Source organism: Ambystoma mexicanum, chromosome 9 (genome assembly GCF_040938575.1).
Source record: "Ambystoma mexicanum isolate Mex_15411 chromosome 9, UKY_AmexF1_1, whole genome shotgun sequence".
In the NCBI taxonomy this organism is placed as follows: domain Eukaryota; kingdom Metazoa; phylum Chordata; class Amphibia; order Caudata; family Ambystomatidae; genus Ambystoma; species Ambystoma mexicanum.
This window is the reverse complement of record NC_090931.1, coordinates 930,937,202-930,952,957: the sequence shown is the minus strand read 5'-3', so window position 1 is coordinate 930,952,957 and position 15,756 is coordinate 930,937,202. Positions and strand designations below refer to the sequence as shown.

The following is a 15,756-nucleotide window of genomic DNA, read 5'->3' as shown; positions in this document are numbered from 1 at the left end:
TCCCAGCGGGGATCGGGCTTCTACTCCAGGATCTTCGCCATTCAGAAAAAGAACCAGGCTGGCCTGAGAGTTGTACTGGACCTTTCCACTCTCAACCTCTCCTTACCTCTCCAGAGGTTCAAGATGATGACACCAGCTTTTATTGCGGAGACACTATGCAGGGGGGAGACTGGATGTGCTCCCTGGATCGCCTATCTGCACGTCCCGATCTGGCAACCCCATCGGTCTTTCCTCCGGTTCAGGATCATGGGATGTCATTTTCAGTACAATGTCCTCCCTTTTGGCCTCAACTCGGCCCCCACGGTCTTTATCAGACTTATGAATGTGGTGGCAGCCCTCCTCCGAGCTCAGGGCCTCCATATATACCCCTACCTAGACGACTGGCTCATCAGGGCTAGATCTCAGGAAGCAGTTCACCACTCCTCCCATGCACTGATGAACACGCTACACGACCTGGGCTTTTCACTCAATCTCAAGAAGTCGCAACTGCAACCCATACAGTCGTTGACCTTCCTGGGCCTCATCTGGGACACGCGCTCCGAAAGGGTCTTCTCCTCGGAGGACAAGATCTCGGCCATCAGGAGGGCCATGTCCCACTTCCTCAGCCAGAGCTCTACTTCGGCTTGGTGGTACCAGCATCTGCAGCGGTACTGTTGGCTGTCCCCCACACAAGACTCATGATGAGGAGGATTTAGCTACACTTCGCAGCATCATGGATCCAGGAGAGGGGCTCTCAGGCCGAAATGATCAGGATCTCCATCTCGCTCTCCAACCAGACCTCACATGGTGGTCCAGGGACTGCAACCTGCGGACAGGCATGCCCTTCCGGCCCCCCGTCCCTCAGGTGATTATCACAGACTCCTCCCTAGAGGTCTGGGGAGCCACCCCAGAGGACCTATCAGTCCATGGCACGTGGATCCGGCAAGAACAAGAATACCACATCAATTGGCTGGAACTGGATGCCATCTGGTTAGCGCTCAGAGCCTTCCTCCCACATATCAAGGGAAGAGTGGTCCTCATCCAGACAGACAACTCGACCAGTATGTACTACATGAACAAGCGAGGGGGGGGGGGTGGGGGCAGGTCCTCTTCCCTGTGCAGACTGGCGATCATCATGTGGGAATGGGCCTTGGAGAACGACATCTACCTCATGGCAGTACACCTTCTGGGGGAATCCAACCTGGAAGCGGACAGGCTCAGCAGGTTGGGAGCGTATAACTGCGAGTGTCAGCTGAACGACCTAGTTGCATGGGAGATCTTCCATTGTTGCGGCTTCCACCAGGTAGATCTCTTTGCCACCAGGCACAACAAGAAGTGCTCCCAGTTCGCCTCCTGGCAGGACAGGGCCTATGCTCCCTGGGCAATGCCTTATGGATCCAATGGAAAGACATGTCAGCATACGCCTTCCCACCCACTCCACTGATTCACAGAGTACTCTGCAAGTTCAAGGAGTCTCGCTAGCTCATACTAATTCTGATAGCTCTGTGGTGGCCAGCTCGGCCATGGTTCTTGGAGCTGCTCAGCCTCTCGGCGGTCCCGCCAATCCACCTCCCGACAGGCCCAGCACACCTTCTGACACAGCAGGGGGCCAGGCACCTCCACCCTGCCCCCCTGGAGCTGGCCCTCACAGCGTGGTTCCTGAGCAGGTGCCGCTCAGCCACCTCAACCTATCCCAAGCCAACCTGGAAATCATACAGGGGGCTAGGAGCAAGGCTACCAGGGCCCAGTATAAGAGTAAATAGACCAGGTTCTGCCACTGGGCTCACTCCAAGGACATCGACCCGCTGGCTTGCTCATTGGACGACGTGCTGTCATTCTCAGCTCACCAACACTGGCGTGCAGGCGGACACCTGCCACACATACCTCTCAGCTATTGGGGCCTACAGGAACTCTGAGGAAGGGGTCTTCTCCTCCTCCTCCTCCAACCCGATCGTCGGGAGGCATTTGGCCGGGCTCTCCAGGCTCTACCCGCCAATCAGGAAGCCACACCCTATCTGGGATTTGAATCTGGTCTTGGGCGCCTTCGCACGCAAGCCTTTTGAGCCTATGGCGACGGCAGACATCAGGCTGGTCACCATCAAGACGGCCCCGTTAGTCGGACTCACATCGGCGCGCAGGGTCAGCTAGATCCAGGCCCTAGTCACCTATGAGCCGTACACCACCTTTCACAAGGACAAGGTGGTCCTGCGGACCCATCTGGCATTTTTACCTAAGGTGCCATCAGCCTTTCAATTAAACGAGGAGATTGTCTTTCCTACATTCTTTGCGGACCCGAAGTACGAGCCTCAGAGTCTGGCACTGCCTGGATGTCAGGCCTGCCCTAAAATTCTACCTGGACAGGACCAAGGGCTTCCGAAGATCAGATGCCCTATTTATCACCTTTGGAATCGCTGGGCTATCGGGCCTCAAAAGCCTCCATCTCCCGCTGGATGGTCTCAGCCATTAAGGAACCGTACGAGGGCCAGCATAGACCCCTTCCGGCGAACATGCATGCCTACGCGGTCAGGGCCAAGGCAACGGCCATCGCCTTTCAGCGCCATGGCCCCTGGCAAGTCATTAGCAGGGCGGCCACATGGGCCTCTCCCTCGGCTTTCTGCAAGCATTACTGTTTGGATGCCGGCTCCAGATCAGATGTGGCTTTTGGACAGCCGGTTCTGCGGAACCTGTTTGCTTAAGGAGGGTCTCCTCTCCACCCTGGGGCTACATTCTGTTGTAATGACGCATGCAGTATGGAGGAAAGGGGACGGGACATAAGAGTAATTAGAAGTTACTCCCCGTAGTGACTAACGTACTCTTAGTCCATAGTCCCCTTTCCTCCATACATCCCACCATCCTCCCCACTAATAATCTGGTGTCATTAGGCAATGATGATTCTATTGTCGACGCGTCTTTGGGGAATGAGGTGTAGCGCCGGAGGGCAGAGTCAGGGCAGCGCATGCTCCCAGGGCCGTGTCTCTAAAATTAGAGGAAAGTAGATTTTTCTGGTGAAAAAGGTTCCGCCTCACGAGGGATGCTCATGCAGTATGGAGGAAAGGGGACTATGGACTAAGAGTATGTTAGTCACTACAGTGAGTAACTTATTTATTTGAGAAACATTGCAGTCCTTTTCACGGCTTAAGTTTTTCAACACGAATGTGTTAACACGTGCTATGCCCCCCCCCCCCCCCACCCCCCACACTTTTACTAATCAAAATGTAACGAGCATTGTTTGGCAGTGCCAACACTTTTGACTTTTGTGTAAGAATGGAAAAGGCACTGCCGTAGTGGCAATAAATGGGCATTGATGCTAGCAGGTATGCGAACCTGTGCATGTAATCTCAGTGCCTGGAAAATGCCGGATACGTTTGTTTTTATTTTTAATTATTTTTTTAACAGGACTCCAGTGAAGGACACGCATAGTTCTTATGAATAGTGGCTGAATACAGACCTGGTTAAAACATTTTATTACACTAGTAGTAGGTTTACATCCCAAATGAAATCCTTCACTCTCAGAAGACTGCTTTGAAAAAACACTGGCAGTCTCTTCGAGCACAAAGTTGGGTGGTAAGACTTGTAGCTCAAAGAGATCCGAGGTGGATGTGTTTTGGGTGGGAATGGCCATAGGGATTATCATGGATAGGGGAAGTCAATGGGTTGGTAGATGGCCAAACTCCTTCAAGTTGTGTGTTCCTCTTTATATGCCATTTCTCCTTTTCGCGGTAGAGGGGAAGCTCATGCCGTAGTAGGAGAGGTTTTCGTTACCTCCGTTACCATGACCAAGCATGGTTTTTACATTCGAATTTCTGTTGAAGAACATGTACATTATTGTAATCTGTAATGCTTTTTAAACACACTGTTAGTAAGCTATAAAATCAGAAGAAACATTCAGTGCGGACTTGGAACGCATATAAGAATGTAAAATAATGCAGTTTCTCCCTTTCAGGTATAGGCTAAGTGGGATGGTGTTGCCTGCTTTGAGGGAATGGATGGAAAAGACGTTTGGTGCGAGCCTGGAACACAAAACTACCTCTAGAGTAAGTGAACTGAGAATCGTGTTCTTTGATGAGCTTGTCCGATCTCTCCTGCACGCAACACGTGTTTTTGATCACCCGTAGTTCATATTCCCTCGTCTGCTTCCTAGTTCACCATTGTACAGTTGCCAAAGACCAGGGCTGAATTGAAAGGAGTCCTTATCTTTTTTGTTTGTTTAGGTTTACAGCCCACTCCGTAGCAGAATGCAAGTTCTTAAGACAAACGTCAGATCAATTTATCTGAATAGAAAAATGCCTTGTAGGACAAAACTATTCTATGTTCCCCTCTTTATGGTGTAAAGTGGGGAGTGTATGAACTCCCCAGTGCAAAAGAAGTACCATACTTGCTAACATTCTCTGACCAAAAAGATGTAGGATTTTTCAAGTTTCAAAAATAGCACTTCGCATAACAATGACATCATAGAAACATACAAAAAAAAGCATTGTTGGCACCACTGGAGCATTCTAAAATACACAATCCATCAAACAGCACAACGTGAAAGAGGTTCAAATGTATAATTGCAAATGGTAAATTAATACTGAATTCAATTACCTAACTTCACAGAAGATAATCACACAGAGCTGGTAGGCAATGTTTGGCACTGCTCTGTAGCAGCAGCCTGGGCAATACATATGTATTCCTGCAGAGCAAGATGAATAACTGAACAGCATCCAGAAGTATACCCTCCTCAGTCTGATAGGCAGATGCTGTGTAATGGTGGTACACTCTGCCACTTGCCTTCACTAGTGGTTCACCTAAGTCCCGTCCCGGCCTGGACACTGGATTGGTCTGAGCCCTTCACTCAAAGTAATCACTCACCAGCCCACCACACAGACTGACTAATGTGTTGCATGCTCTGTCCTGCAGCCTGCCTTAGTGTCACATAAATGACCTGCCACTGTAAAAAGCAGTAGGATCTGTCACCCAAATATGTAGTACTGCTTAAAAAGCAGTAGGCTAAAGCCTAAATCAGTAGGGTTGGCAAGTATGAAGTACTGGTTATGATCGCTTGCAATAAAAAAAGTTTTATATGCTATGGATGTGTTATGGAGGACTGTGCTAGGACAGTCTAAGACTGAGACCAACCTTTCTGAAATTCTAACTTGAAGAGCACAGTTAATGTTTTGCTTAGTTAGAAGTTCAGTCCACCGATTCTCATTCCTCATTCACTCTAATGGGGACTCGAAGATTAGTTCTTTTTGTTCACACGTGTGCAGGGCTGTGTTTGAGATCCTTATCCAGGCACGCTGATGAATGAGTTCGGCATACGTTATTAGTCTACTGTGCCACTGTAGTGGACTTAAAGCACTTTTCTGTGTAGAGTTGAATTGTGTGACTGCCGAGGATGGCAACCAGACCATGGTCTGTGGGGTGTAAATTAAAACTGGGCCAGTGTTCACAGGTTTTCTTCAAACCTGATAAAGATGCATAATCAATGCCTGAACTTGCTCTAACAAAAAACAATCAGCTCTAATACAGTTTGCTTTAATTTCTTTTTTGCAGGCATCGTTAAATATTAGCGATGCACCTCCAGCCATTATAAATGAAGACTTTGTCCAGGACCTTAAAGCTTTAGGGATTTCTTTTTCCCTGGAAACAGAAGACCGGGTTTTCAGAGCTCATGGTAAGATTTTCACATTCGGAAATCTTCAATTATGCATTATTAACAAGCTAGAATTGTGATAGACGTTGACATATTTGATGCAGATTAAACGTCAAATCTTCTTGTGTCAATATACTTGTATACCTATTTAATTATGTACTCCTTGCTTTCTTGTGGTTGAACCTGCTTTAAACATGCACCGTTTTGTCTTTTCTAGGTCATTGTTTGCATGAAATCTTTGAACTAAGAGAAGGAATGTTTAAACGAATTCCAGATATGGTTGTATGGCCAAGTAAGTTTAGTATAGCCAGTTTCAATACGCATTTTTTTAAAGTGTCCTTTCACATTTCAACATATCGGTGGCCATGATTGTATAGCAGTGTGCATTTTTGAGCCGTCTACATAACCACCTACCTTTGTCATGTTTCATAGATGAGGGGAAAGCAGATTAAATGTTTTGCTTTTTTAGCAGACCTATTAGAAGCGTCTCCCCAGGGACGTCATTTCACCGAAATGCCAGGCGTAGCGTAAGTGACACAAGACTTGTGACCTCACAAGAAGTGATGTCATTTGATCCCGTCCCAAGTGACATCACAGGAAGTGGCCATATAGCATCATGCCTCCGCACACTAAGAAATATATGGTATGATATATTTATTTATAGCGCGTTTATACACAAGTGTTTCAAGGCCGTCGAGCAGGGAGGGGAGGAGAACAAGCGGGACAAGACAACGATCTTACTAGGCCCAGTGACATGCAGATTGTGCAAGTGCAAGGGAGAGCGAAGAGAAGGGGCAGGGGAGGAGGAGCATGTTGCAGACATAGGATCGAACATTGAAAATGAAGTGCAGCCACAGGTGGCAGTGCATAAAACAAGTGATTAGATAAGTGCAGGCCGGGGAGTTGTAGCGTTGCAGATACAGCCCCAAGTGCAGGTTTGCCAGGAGGCAGTGCAGGTGTGCGACTGTGAGGGCAGGGACCTGGGCCTGTGTTTGATGTTAGCCAGGTAACCATTGCATTATCAGACAGATCATCAGCAAGGTAGCGGAAGAGAGAATGCAGAAGCAAAGAGGAAAGTCTTGAGCTACTTTCGGAACCGGAGATGGTTCTGCTCAAGTTTCAGAGAGGCAGGGAGGCTGTACCAGAGGGAAGCGCCAGCCAAAGAGAGATCTGCCCCCAACTTGTTGCTTGGAAAAAAGACTGACCCTCAAGGAGGTGGAGGAGTGAAGAGCTTGAGTAGGAAGATACTTCAGAAGGTAAAACTGGCGATATTTTGGTCCCAGGCTCCAGAAGGCCTTGTGGACAATGCAAAGGGTCTTGAACTTGATCCTTGCAGCCACTGGGAGCCAATGGAGAGATTTCAGTGCTAGAGAGGTACGATCCGTGGGCTTGCGGCCAAGGACAAGTCTTACAGTCCTGTTCTGGATGAGTTGCAGAGGACAGCGAGTAGAAGCAGGCAGATTTAGAAATGGGCTATCCAGCCTAGAGAGAGCCAGTACTCTAGATACAGTAAGCTCCTGGGGGAAGGAGAGGAAAGGAAGAATACCTCTAAGGAGGGGCAGTTGGTAGTCTGACTTTTTAGAGATGTCAAAAATATGAGGAGAGCAGGAGAGTGAGGAGTCGAAGATGACACGAGGTTCTTAGCCTCACAGGTGGGAGCAGGAGGAGGGCCAAGGGAGGGCGTCCATAACCTGGCACCACTGTACCTTGCTCAAAGAATAGTCAAACCCATTTCAGAGACACCCACATGATCGGCCTACACTAACAGGATTTCCATTCCCAAACCGGAGAATGGGCAGGCGGGTCCAGTTTCCCGGTCCTGGCAGCAACACACTGGAACTCTCTGCCCCCTCACATGAGGAGTATTGAATCGCACCTAACCTTCAAGTTCTCATGCACCATCACCCTAGGTAGACTGCACGCTTCATCCTTGTGATTCTGTAATTCTTAATATAACTGTATGACAGTCTAAAAATTGTAATCGTCGGTGTGTTCTTAAAGTACTATAAATACCATCTACCTCTGCAAGCCCACTGTAACCAAGAGCAAAGTAACCCGAATGTAACTAAGACGATTTCATGCAACAGTGCCTCGATGCCCTTGGGCTGCTAGTGCGCTTTACAAATCCTAAGTAAAAAGAGTGGCGGGAAGGAGTGGTGCGGGTGTACCGATGAGGAGGATCTCCGTCTTGCTGGCATTCAGGCATAGATCATTAGCAGTGCACCACTGGACAGACAATCCGGCATGAGAGAAGAAGAGGCGGCAGGGGGGGGGGGCCTGAAAGCAAGCTGGGTGTCATCCGCATAGCACCGGAAGTTGGAGCAGAGAGGTGTGTGTGTGTGTGTGTGTGTGTGTGTGTGTGTGTGTGTGTTTGTTTGTTTGTTCTCCTCCCCCCAATGTTATCACAGAGCCAGTTGAGCAGGATGGCATGGTTGACGGTTTCAAGGGCAGAAGGATGAGGCCAGAGGAGTTTAGAATCAAGGTTAGAGAGCAGGTATTCAGGAGAGCAGTTTCCCTGCTTCTGGCGGCTCTGAAGCCAGACTGATGGTCATGGAAACAACCAACCGATTCAGTGTGAAGATTAAGCTGGGAGATGGCCAGCCTTTCCAGGAGTTTGCCCAGGAAAGGAGTGATAGAGATTGGGCGATAGTTAGCCGGAAGCAAGGGATCGGCTGTGAGTTTCTTGAGAAGGAGGTGCACAAGAGAGTGCTTCAGGGAAGAGGGTAAGGTTCCGGAGGCAAAAGAGTGGTTGCAAAAGTCAGCCAGGGCTGGAGTGACGGTGTCAATGTGGTCCTTGATGATTTTGGAAGAACAGAGAAGAAACTGTTTTGATGAGATTTTCATAGATCGGACTTGTCCAGAAACCTTGTCCGGGGAGAAGGCATAGAGAGGTGGGGGGTGGCCACAGGGGGCCCAGAGGAAGAGTAGGAACTGGAGGGAGAAGCAGGAGAAGTTGACAGGGTGGACAGGATGCCCTGGGTTGAAATTAAATGAGGAGCCAGGGTCGAACAGAGGGACAGGAGGGATAGACACTGCAGCAGGATTGGCCAGCTCCTTGCAGATTTTAAAGAGTTCGACCGAGCTTGTTAGATGCCGCAGAAACGTGGGCTTGGATATGTGCTCTTTTTAGTGAGGACAGAGTTTCTGTATTGCCTTTGGAGCAGGCGGCAGGCCAGTTTGTCGGAGGATGTACAAGATGCCAACCATATCCTCTCAGCCACCCTACACTTGCTTTTAAGGGTGACAAGGGCCGAGTCGTAGCAGGAGTTGCATTTGATTTTAGGCTTCACGCGGATTCTCATGACTGGGGCAAGTACATAGAGAGTATCAGAGATGGCGGAGTGGAGCATGGAAAGGGCTGTGCCAGGGTATGAGTCAACCAGAGGTGCAAGAAGGGGGGGGCGCTCGAACGATGCGGCGAAAGCCTCAACTGACACACGCTTCATGGGTGGGGGGCAGGGGGAAAGAGGGGGAGAGACACCCCCCACCTGTGGTGGTACAGGGAGCATCCAGGTGGATGTTGAAGTTTTCAAGAAGGAGTTGTTCATGGGTAGAGGCCAAGAGGGAGGAAGTGGGTGATCAGGCCAGGTGGCCGGTAGATAGTGGCCAGGAGAGGGAGCCTAGAGACCAGGCATTTAAAGGAGGAGTAGGCCTACATAGGAATGATAGAGGCAGGAATCCACTCTGGGAAGATCAGGACTACACCCCCACTGGAGCGGTTGGGTCTGGAAGCGGAGAGGATCTTGTAGCCATCAGGAAGGAGGGTGTCAAAGCTTGTGACAGAGCTGGACGTAAACCATATCTCGGTGAGACCAAGGACATCAAGGTTCCAGGAGACGGCAGATGTCAGAGTGTTTGATGGCAGAGCGAGAGTTAAGAGTGGCGAGGTGGAGAAGGTTGCCATCCCTGAAAGACTTCCGGGAAGGGGTACAAGTCAGAGGTACTTTCTGCAGAGGTATAGAAGTAGCCAGAGGGAGTGCAGGGGTGGTAGGAGGAGAGAGCAAGGTAGCAGAGGAGGAGGATGATGGTGCCAGAGTAGTGGCGGAGGGTGGAGGCAGCAAAGCCGAAGAAGGGAGAGTAGGGACAGTGCGAGAGGAAAGGAAATTAATAAGGTGCAGGAAGCGTCTATCAAAGAGGAGGAGGTTGGCCTGAGGGCCTTGAACCAAGATGGTGCCATTAACGTAAACATTAATGATGACCTTAGAGGAGTGGAAGGAAGTCGGGAGGGCCTCCCACCAAGTGCCACTCTTAATGGGAGAGTAAGCGGAAGGAGAGTAGAGACCATATGCAGAGTCCATAGGTCTGGTGAAGTAACGACAAAGAGGATGTTAGTGAGGGTCTGTCTGGAGGAATCGCTAGTCTAGGTATAAGCGATAGTGAGGCTGGGGTTGGAGACAAGGATATCCTTTTTTAACTTTCTTCCTACCAGACTTAGTGAGGAGGGTAAGATAGTCGATAGAGAAACAGTTGGAGAAGATGGGAGAAACAGAGAACGCCATTGGTGGTGTGGGAGAGGAGAGAGAAGGGGGGGTGGGAACACTAGGGGGGAGAAAACAGGAGGGGGGGTGCAAGCAGAAGAGACATAACAAGTCTGGAACAGCAGGACACGGTTGAAAGCACAATGCGGCCACTGGGCACAACTAAATATGAAATCAGCAGGACACATGAAATGCAATGCAGCCGCTAGGCACAGCTAATTTGTAAAAAAAAAAAAGAAATCGCCAGTTGCAGGGGTGTCCCCCGCATGTTCAATGTAATAATGTCTCTGCAAAAACCAGCAACTTTTTTGTCAGACATTTTTGCGGGGATTTTACTACATGGAACCTGCGGAAAGGGAGCAGGCAGGGCCTTAAAGTGAGCTTTTGAATGAGGGGGCCAGCTAAAGCCTGCTGGTCCCCGATTGCATAATTTACAGGACCAGGTTACGATATCACTGTAATGTGACATAGTAAGGCTACATATGATGATCCATTCTTGTATGAAATGTATCAGAGTGTCAAGGCCCATGTAGGTGTATGAACCCACAACCATCTCTTTGTGGATCCGCCCTGTTATTTCAACATGACTGCAGAGCAAAATCATATTCTGGGGGCAGGGGGTGGGAGTATGTGGGTATAGGGGTAGGGGAAAGCCAGGATGGGAGGAGAGAGCGAGAATATTTCACCAGAGAGCATGTGTTCTTATAGTCGATGACATCCACAGTCTTCAATAACAATGAATTTGGCACTCAGCATGTGTCATGACCACTGTGAGGGGGTACAAGTTGTGCCACAAGCAGGCTCCCACCAGAACCCTGAGGGCCTTAAAACTACTGCAAAAGGGGCTCCTGGGGCCAGTCCTGGCGCCTTTGGCACCAGGCTCATATGGTGGAAGGAAGGGCTGTTCAAACAAAGTCCCATTTATGTACATGGGCCTTTAAATCCAACATGGAAGCACCCACACAATCTAGTTCTAAGAACCAAGCCATGCGGTCTAGTGATTTGGGCATGGCAGGCCTGGAACTACTTTACCTGGGCTATATAAACCACACCCTGACTGCAGAACATGCTTTGTGTTGTTCTGCAACCAGCAGCGTGACGCTCGCTGTGTCCAGCTCCTGGTCTTAAGCATCTTCTTGTAATCCTACAAGAACAAGAATGTTCTGTCTTACCTGAGAAAACACCATCCAGTACTCAGCATCTCAACTGGGCTGCAATCTGTGGAAACCGAGAAGAAACAATATCACTCCCCTGCGAGTACTAGCTTAAGGACTTCCGGCAAACCGCTAACACAGCTTTTTGACCATTGCGACCTGCAATAATGTGAAAGGGAAAAACAATATTAGAACGCACGCTTCCAAAACATCGAATTCCATCAGTCTTACTTGAATTCCATCGCGCTACTCCACGCTTCCATCCGGAGCACCACAGCAACATCTGCAAAGGAAAAGAGACATATTCAGGTTCGCTTTCAATATTAAACAACCACACAGCACTGTACTTACCTTAACGGATTCCGGGGGCCTGTTTTCATCGCGCTCTCATCCACTCGCAGCACCACAGCGGCCTGTGAGGAGAAGAAAACACAGGTTAGCTTTAAAAGACAATAAAGGTGCTGCGCTTCGTGCTTTCGCTTACCTAGAAACGTGCCTCTCCATCCGGCACGCCAGCATCAAGACTTTCGCACCTGAAAGAGGAGATAAAGACATTAACAAATTCCCACCATAAACGGAACATAGACTTATAATTAACAAACCTACCTTCCTACCAGCAGATTCGGAGTCACAGCAGGCCTGGGCCCAAGGAAGGCGTACTGCACCAGTGAAGCAACTCTGGCAGCTCGCCAACAAACGTCAAGCGCCCCTGCACAAGAAACGCAGGACGGATAGCTCACCCTACAAAGAACTAAGATTAATTATTCAGCACTGGGCAACTACTCATCCAGGGTTCCAGATCTCAGAGCCTTCCAGACGCCCGCGGGGATATCAGGTGAGCGTAACACCTTGCCCATTTTCTTCTGATTCGACAAGCTGCCTTCAGGGTTACCTCTCAGTAGGATGTGTTGTACGGTCTGTGTTTTTTTTTTTTTCATGGACTTCATTATTCCTGCAAAAAGCAGCCAGACTTCTCAGATATTCATCTCCTTCAGAACCTACGGCTACATTTAAAATGGGATTGATTAGCATTGGCAAATACTGCTTGCTTATCAACTTCCTGTATCACTTCAAAGTGCTTGCATAACTCAAGAGGAACAAAACATTTCAAGTTCTTATTTCTATATGTTACTAGTATCGCGCTCTCAGTTTCAAACAAGTATAATTGTTTTGTTTCATGTATACATCCTCCCATACAAGGACTGTAGAAGTTTAATGTTACAAAACCTGATTACCAACATTGAAAACCTATTATTCCACTTATGCTATTCTAGTGCTGCATCCTTACCCAAAATCTGAAAAGGAGAGTACTTGCAGTACTCTGCCTGAAAACCTGCCTTTCCCAGCACACATTTGAAGGATCGGTAGGTATTATGCTCACATCCTGAAAACGGAGATCAAGACTCCATCTTCTTCCTTGTACTCTCGTGAGGCTTCTGGTTCTTGTGTGATTTAGGCTGCAAACAGAACAGTTCAAAATGTGTTAAAGACGTACAACGCATTACTGATTGATGCCTACTTCAGTACCAAAAGCCTCATGACTCATGTTCGCATACTTTACGAAAATAATTCCTGGCTGCATTTTGCATCACTCCCACATACACCAACACCCTTTATATACCTATGTTGCTGTTTCTAGATGCTTGTTATTCTCTACAGTGTACCTCCATAGAGGTACACATTCCAACAATTGGCACTATTGTTTAGATTTTTGGGTAATGCCCAATATTTGCTCTTTCTTGACTATTCTGATCATGGGACTTAATAGTTTCTTAGCAGACTGAGCAGAACAATGGCTTGACAGACATGTCCGGTGCTGCTGTTTCAGAGGCAAGAGTTGGGTTGTGGAACAAATGGTGCATGACTTTCTCTGTGCAAGGCAAAGATTCTGACTGGAAGGCAGGTTGTTGCTTAGGTGACCAGAAACCACAGAGGAGGGCTGTGAGTGTTCAATGATAACAGATCAAAACACAATACTCTGGTAGTGGAGCTGCAGGTGTTTAGCAGAGAAGAGACTGCCAGTATGCGAGCTACTGGTTTGATGTCATAGAACACTGGTTGTGGTGCTGATGGTGCCTGGCTGGTTTTACAGGACGACACTGACTGACTGACTGGGTGTTTCTCATCATTGCTTGGTTGACTACAAATCAAGAAGGCGCTGGCGGCATGGCAGATGCTATTTTAATGACAGAACTCTAGCTGTGGAGCAGCTGATGACTGGCTTAAAAGGAAGATGCTGCTTAGATGGTTCATTGCTTCATTGATTGGAAATCAAGAAGAGGCAGGCGGGATAGCAAATGTTTTCATGACACAAAACTGGCTGTGGTTCAGCTTGTGGCTGACTTGGCAAGAAGATAATGATGGCGGCTATCTTTACTTGGGTGTCTGGAGATTCTAAGAGACTGGCAGTTTGACAGATTCTTTTGGCTGTGCTGCTAGTAGTTCCTGTCTGCCTTCACAGGAAAATACTGATTAGATGTCTTGCTGTTGCTTGGACTGAAAATCACTAGAAGGCCAGCAGTGTGGTAGATGCTGCCATTTTGAGGGCACACATGGGTGGTTGTAAGTCAGAATGGTGCCTTTCTTACTTGGGATTTTTCTGATTTAGTGTTCTGTTACTTAGCTGACTGGGAAAACAATAGGATGCTGATACAACTCAGTAGCAAAGCAGACAGTGTTTTGAAGGTACGCACAGAAACTGGTTACAGTGCATCAGCGATGTTGCATGGCTGACTTCATGATGAGAAGAGGCTGATAGTGTAGGACAGTGACGGGTTGTTTCTGAAGACTATTTGGTGCTGATTAGGTCTGCGTGGCTTGAAAATAAAGACGTCACTGGAAAGTGAGCTATAACCTAGCGCAGTGTCAAGGAAGATAATGGTTCACCATTTAAGAGTATACCACTGTGCTGCATGTCAGATAATCTGTCAATGGCATCACTCACATTTATCTTGTGAACCTCCATAGGTTCACATGCCATGTATCAACAAATCACCAAGTCTCTTGTCTCCAGATCTATTTCGCAAATAGTTTTTAACTCTTTTCAATACCTAGAACCTCTCATTTGCTGCAGTTGCAATCGGCAATGCAAGGACCAGATACAACTGGTTTAGGACCTCAAAAAATCATTGATGACATAGAGCTTGTGCCTGACCAAAGGAATACCTACTATAGTCTTTCCAGATAAATATCCCCTTGCAACGTAAAACTATGAATTCAAATTAAAGTAATTTACTTGGGTCCCTAAGTAGTGGTCAACAAGAACCTATGCCGATGAGTAGTCCAAGAAATGTGTAGCCTTTGGATTGAACATGCTGTTAGCCTTGATTAGCCACATGTTATCTGTAAAACGAGCATTCAACTCATGTATCTATCTAAGGTGGAGAAAAACACTGCTTGCTTTAACCATTCAATCTGTGGCATTCTATCCTCAGAGTGCTCATAATAGCCCGACTTCTTCCCTACAGTAGTACTAACAAAGTATTCTGTTCATTTGTTGCTCAATTGGTGGTGCCTTAATGGTACAGTTCTTCGGTTGTGGCCTTAAACTGTTTCAATGCCACATTTGTCTGCCAATTCCATTGCCTCATTGACTATTTGCATCCAATGGCATTCTTGTCAAAGGTTGAGAATCACTTCCATGCTTACCAAAGTTAGCAAAAACTCAAAGCTGTGAATAGTTCTGAGAACTCCTATGGCTTCTGAACTAGACAGCTTGTCATGTTGGTGTAATTCTATTGCATTAAGAACAGTCTCAAATCCAACCTGTGTTTTTCTAACACTAGCGTACCCATTAAACAATCTAGTGCCAGCAAGTATTTCTAATTTCGTATACTTGCAGACCACTTTCCTTTTGAGCTTTTACAAAGAGTTTGTTTCAAGGAGAACTTGCGAAAGGAATGAATCAACAGCCTGCAAAGTTGAGACCAAATCTTTTACTGTTTGTATGTTAGTGATTGTTTGCACTAACTCAAGGATTACACAATGTGGATGACAGTGAATATAAATAGCTTGTGGAGCAACTTGTTTGATTTTGGATTCCACTACATTGAAACAGCCACTCATAACTAATGCCCCATCATAGCATTATACCACACAGCTCTTCCAGTCAAGGCCAGCTTTGCGTATAGAATAGTCCATGGATGCAGCTAAACTGGAGGCATCCAACATCTCCATGTTATGTTATTTTGCATTTATATACTGCCTTATATACCATTGGTATGGTCTGAAGGCGCTGGTAGGTTGAACGCCCTTGGGACCCAAAGTTCAGATCAGGAGAGAGAGTAGAGCGAGTCAAAGCTGCGTGTGAGCACTGGATATATGTGTGCAGCTTGTGCGGTATTCGTGTAATAGCTGCTCCTTAGCGGTAGGTGTGGTGGTTGAGAGATCATGAGTATGTGTTAGTTCTGGCAGGATTTATCCAGAGGGAATGTGGCTGCGTTATGCCTGAGGGGAACGCCTGGCTGGGAGTGTGGGGGGTTGTAACCAGCAGTGTTAATTTAGAATGATG

At 47.6% G+C, this 15,756-nt stretch overlaps 1 protein-coding gene across 1 annotated transcript in view; it reads left to right on the top strand.

Moving 5' to 3' along the window:
* The window catches only part of AGPS (alkylglycerone phosphate synthase), a 1,795,747-nt gene that overhangs the window by 283,258 nt on the left and 1,496,733 nt on the right, over window positions 1–15,756 (top strand). The window contains exons 3-5 of the mRNA XM_069616114.1: window positions 3,923–4,013; window positions 5,515–5,635; window positions 5,832–5,906. Of these exons, the coding sequence (XP_069472215.1) occupies window positions 3,923–4,013; window positions 5,515–5,635; window positions 5,832–5,906 (287 nt within the window). The remainder of the gene's footprint in view (window positions 1–3,922; window positions 4,014–5,514; window positions 5,636–5,831; window positions 5,907–15,756) is intronic.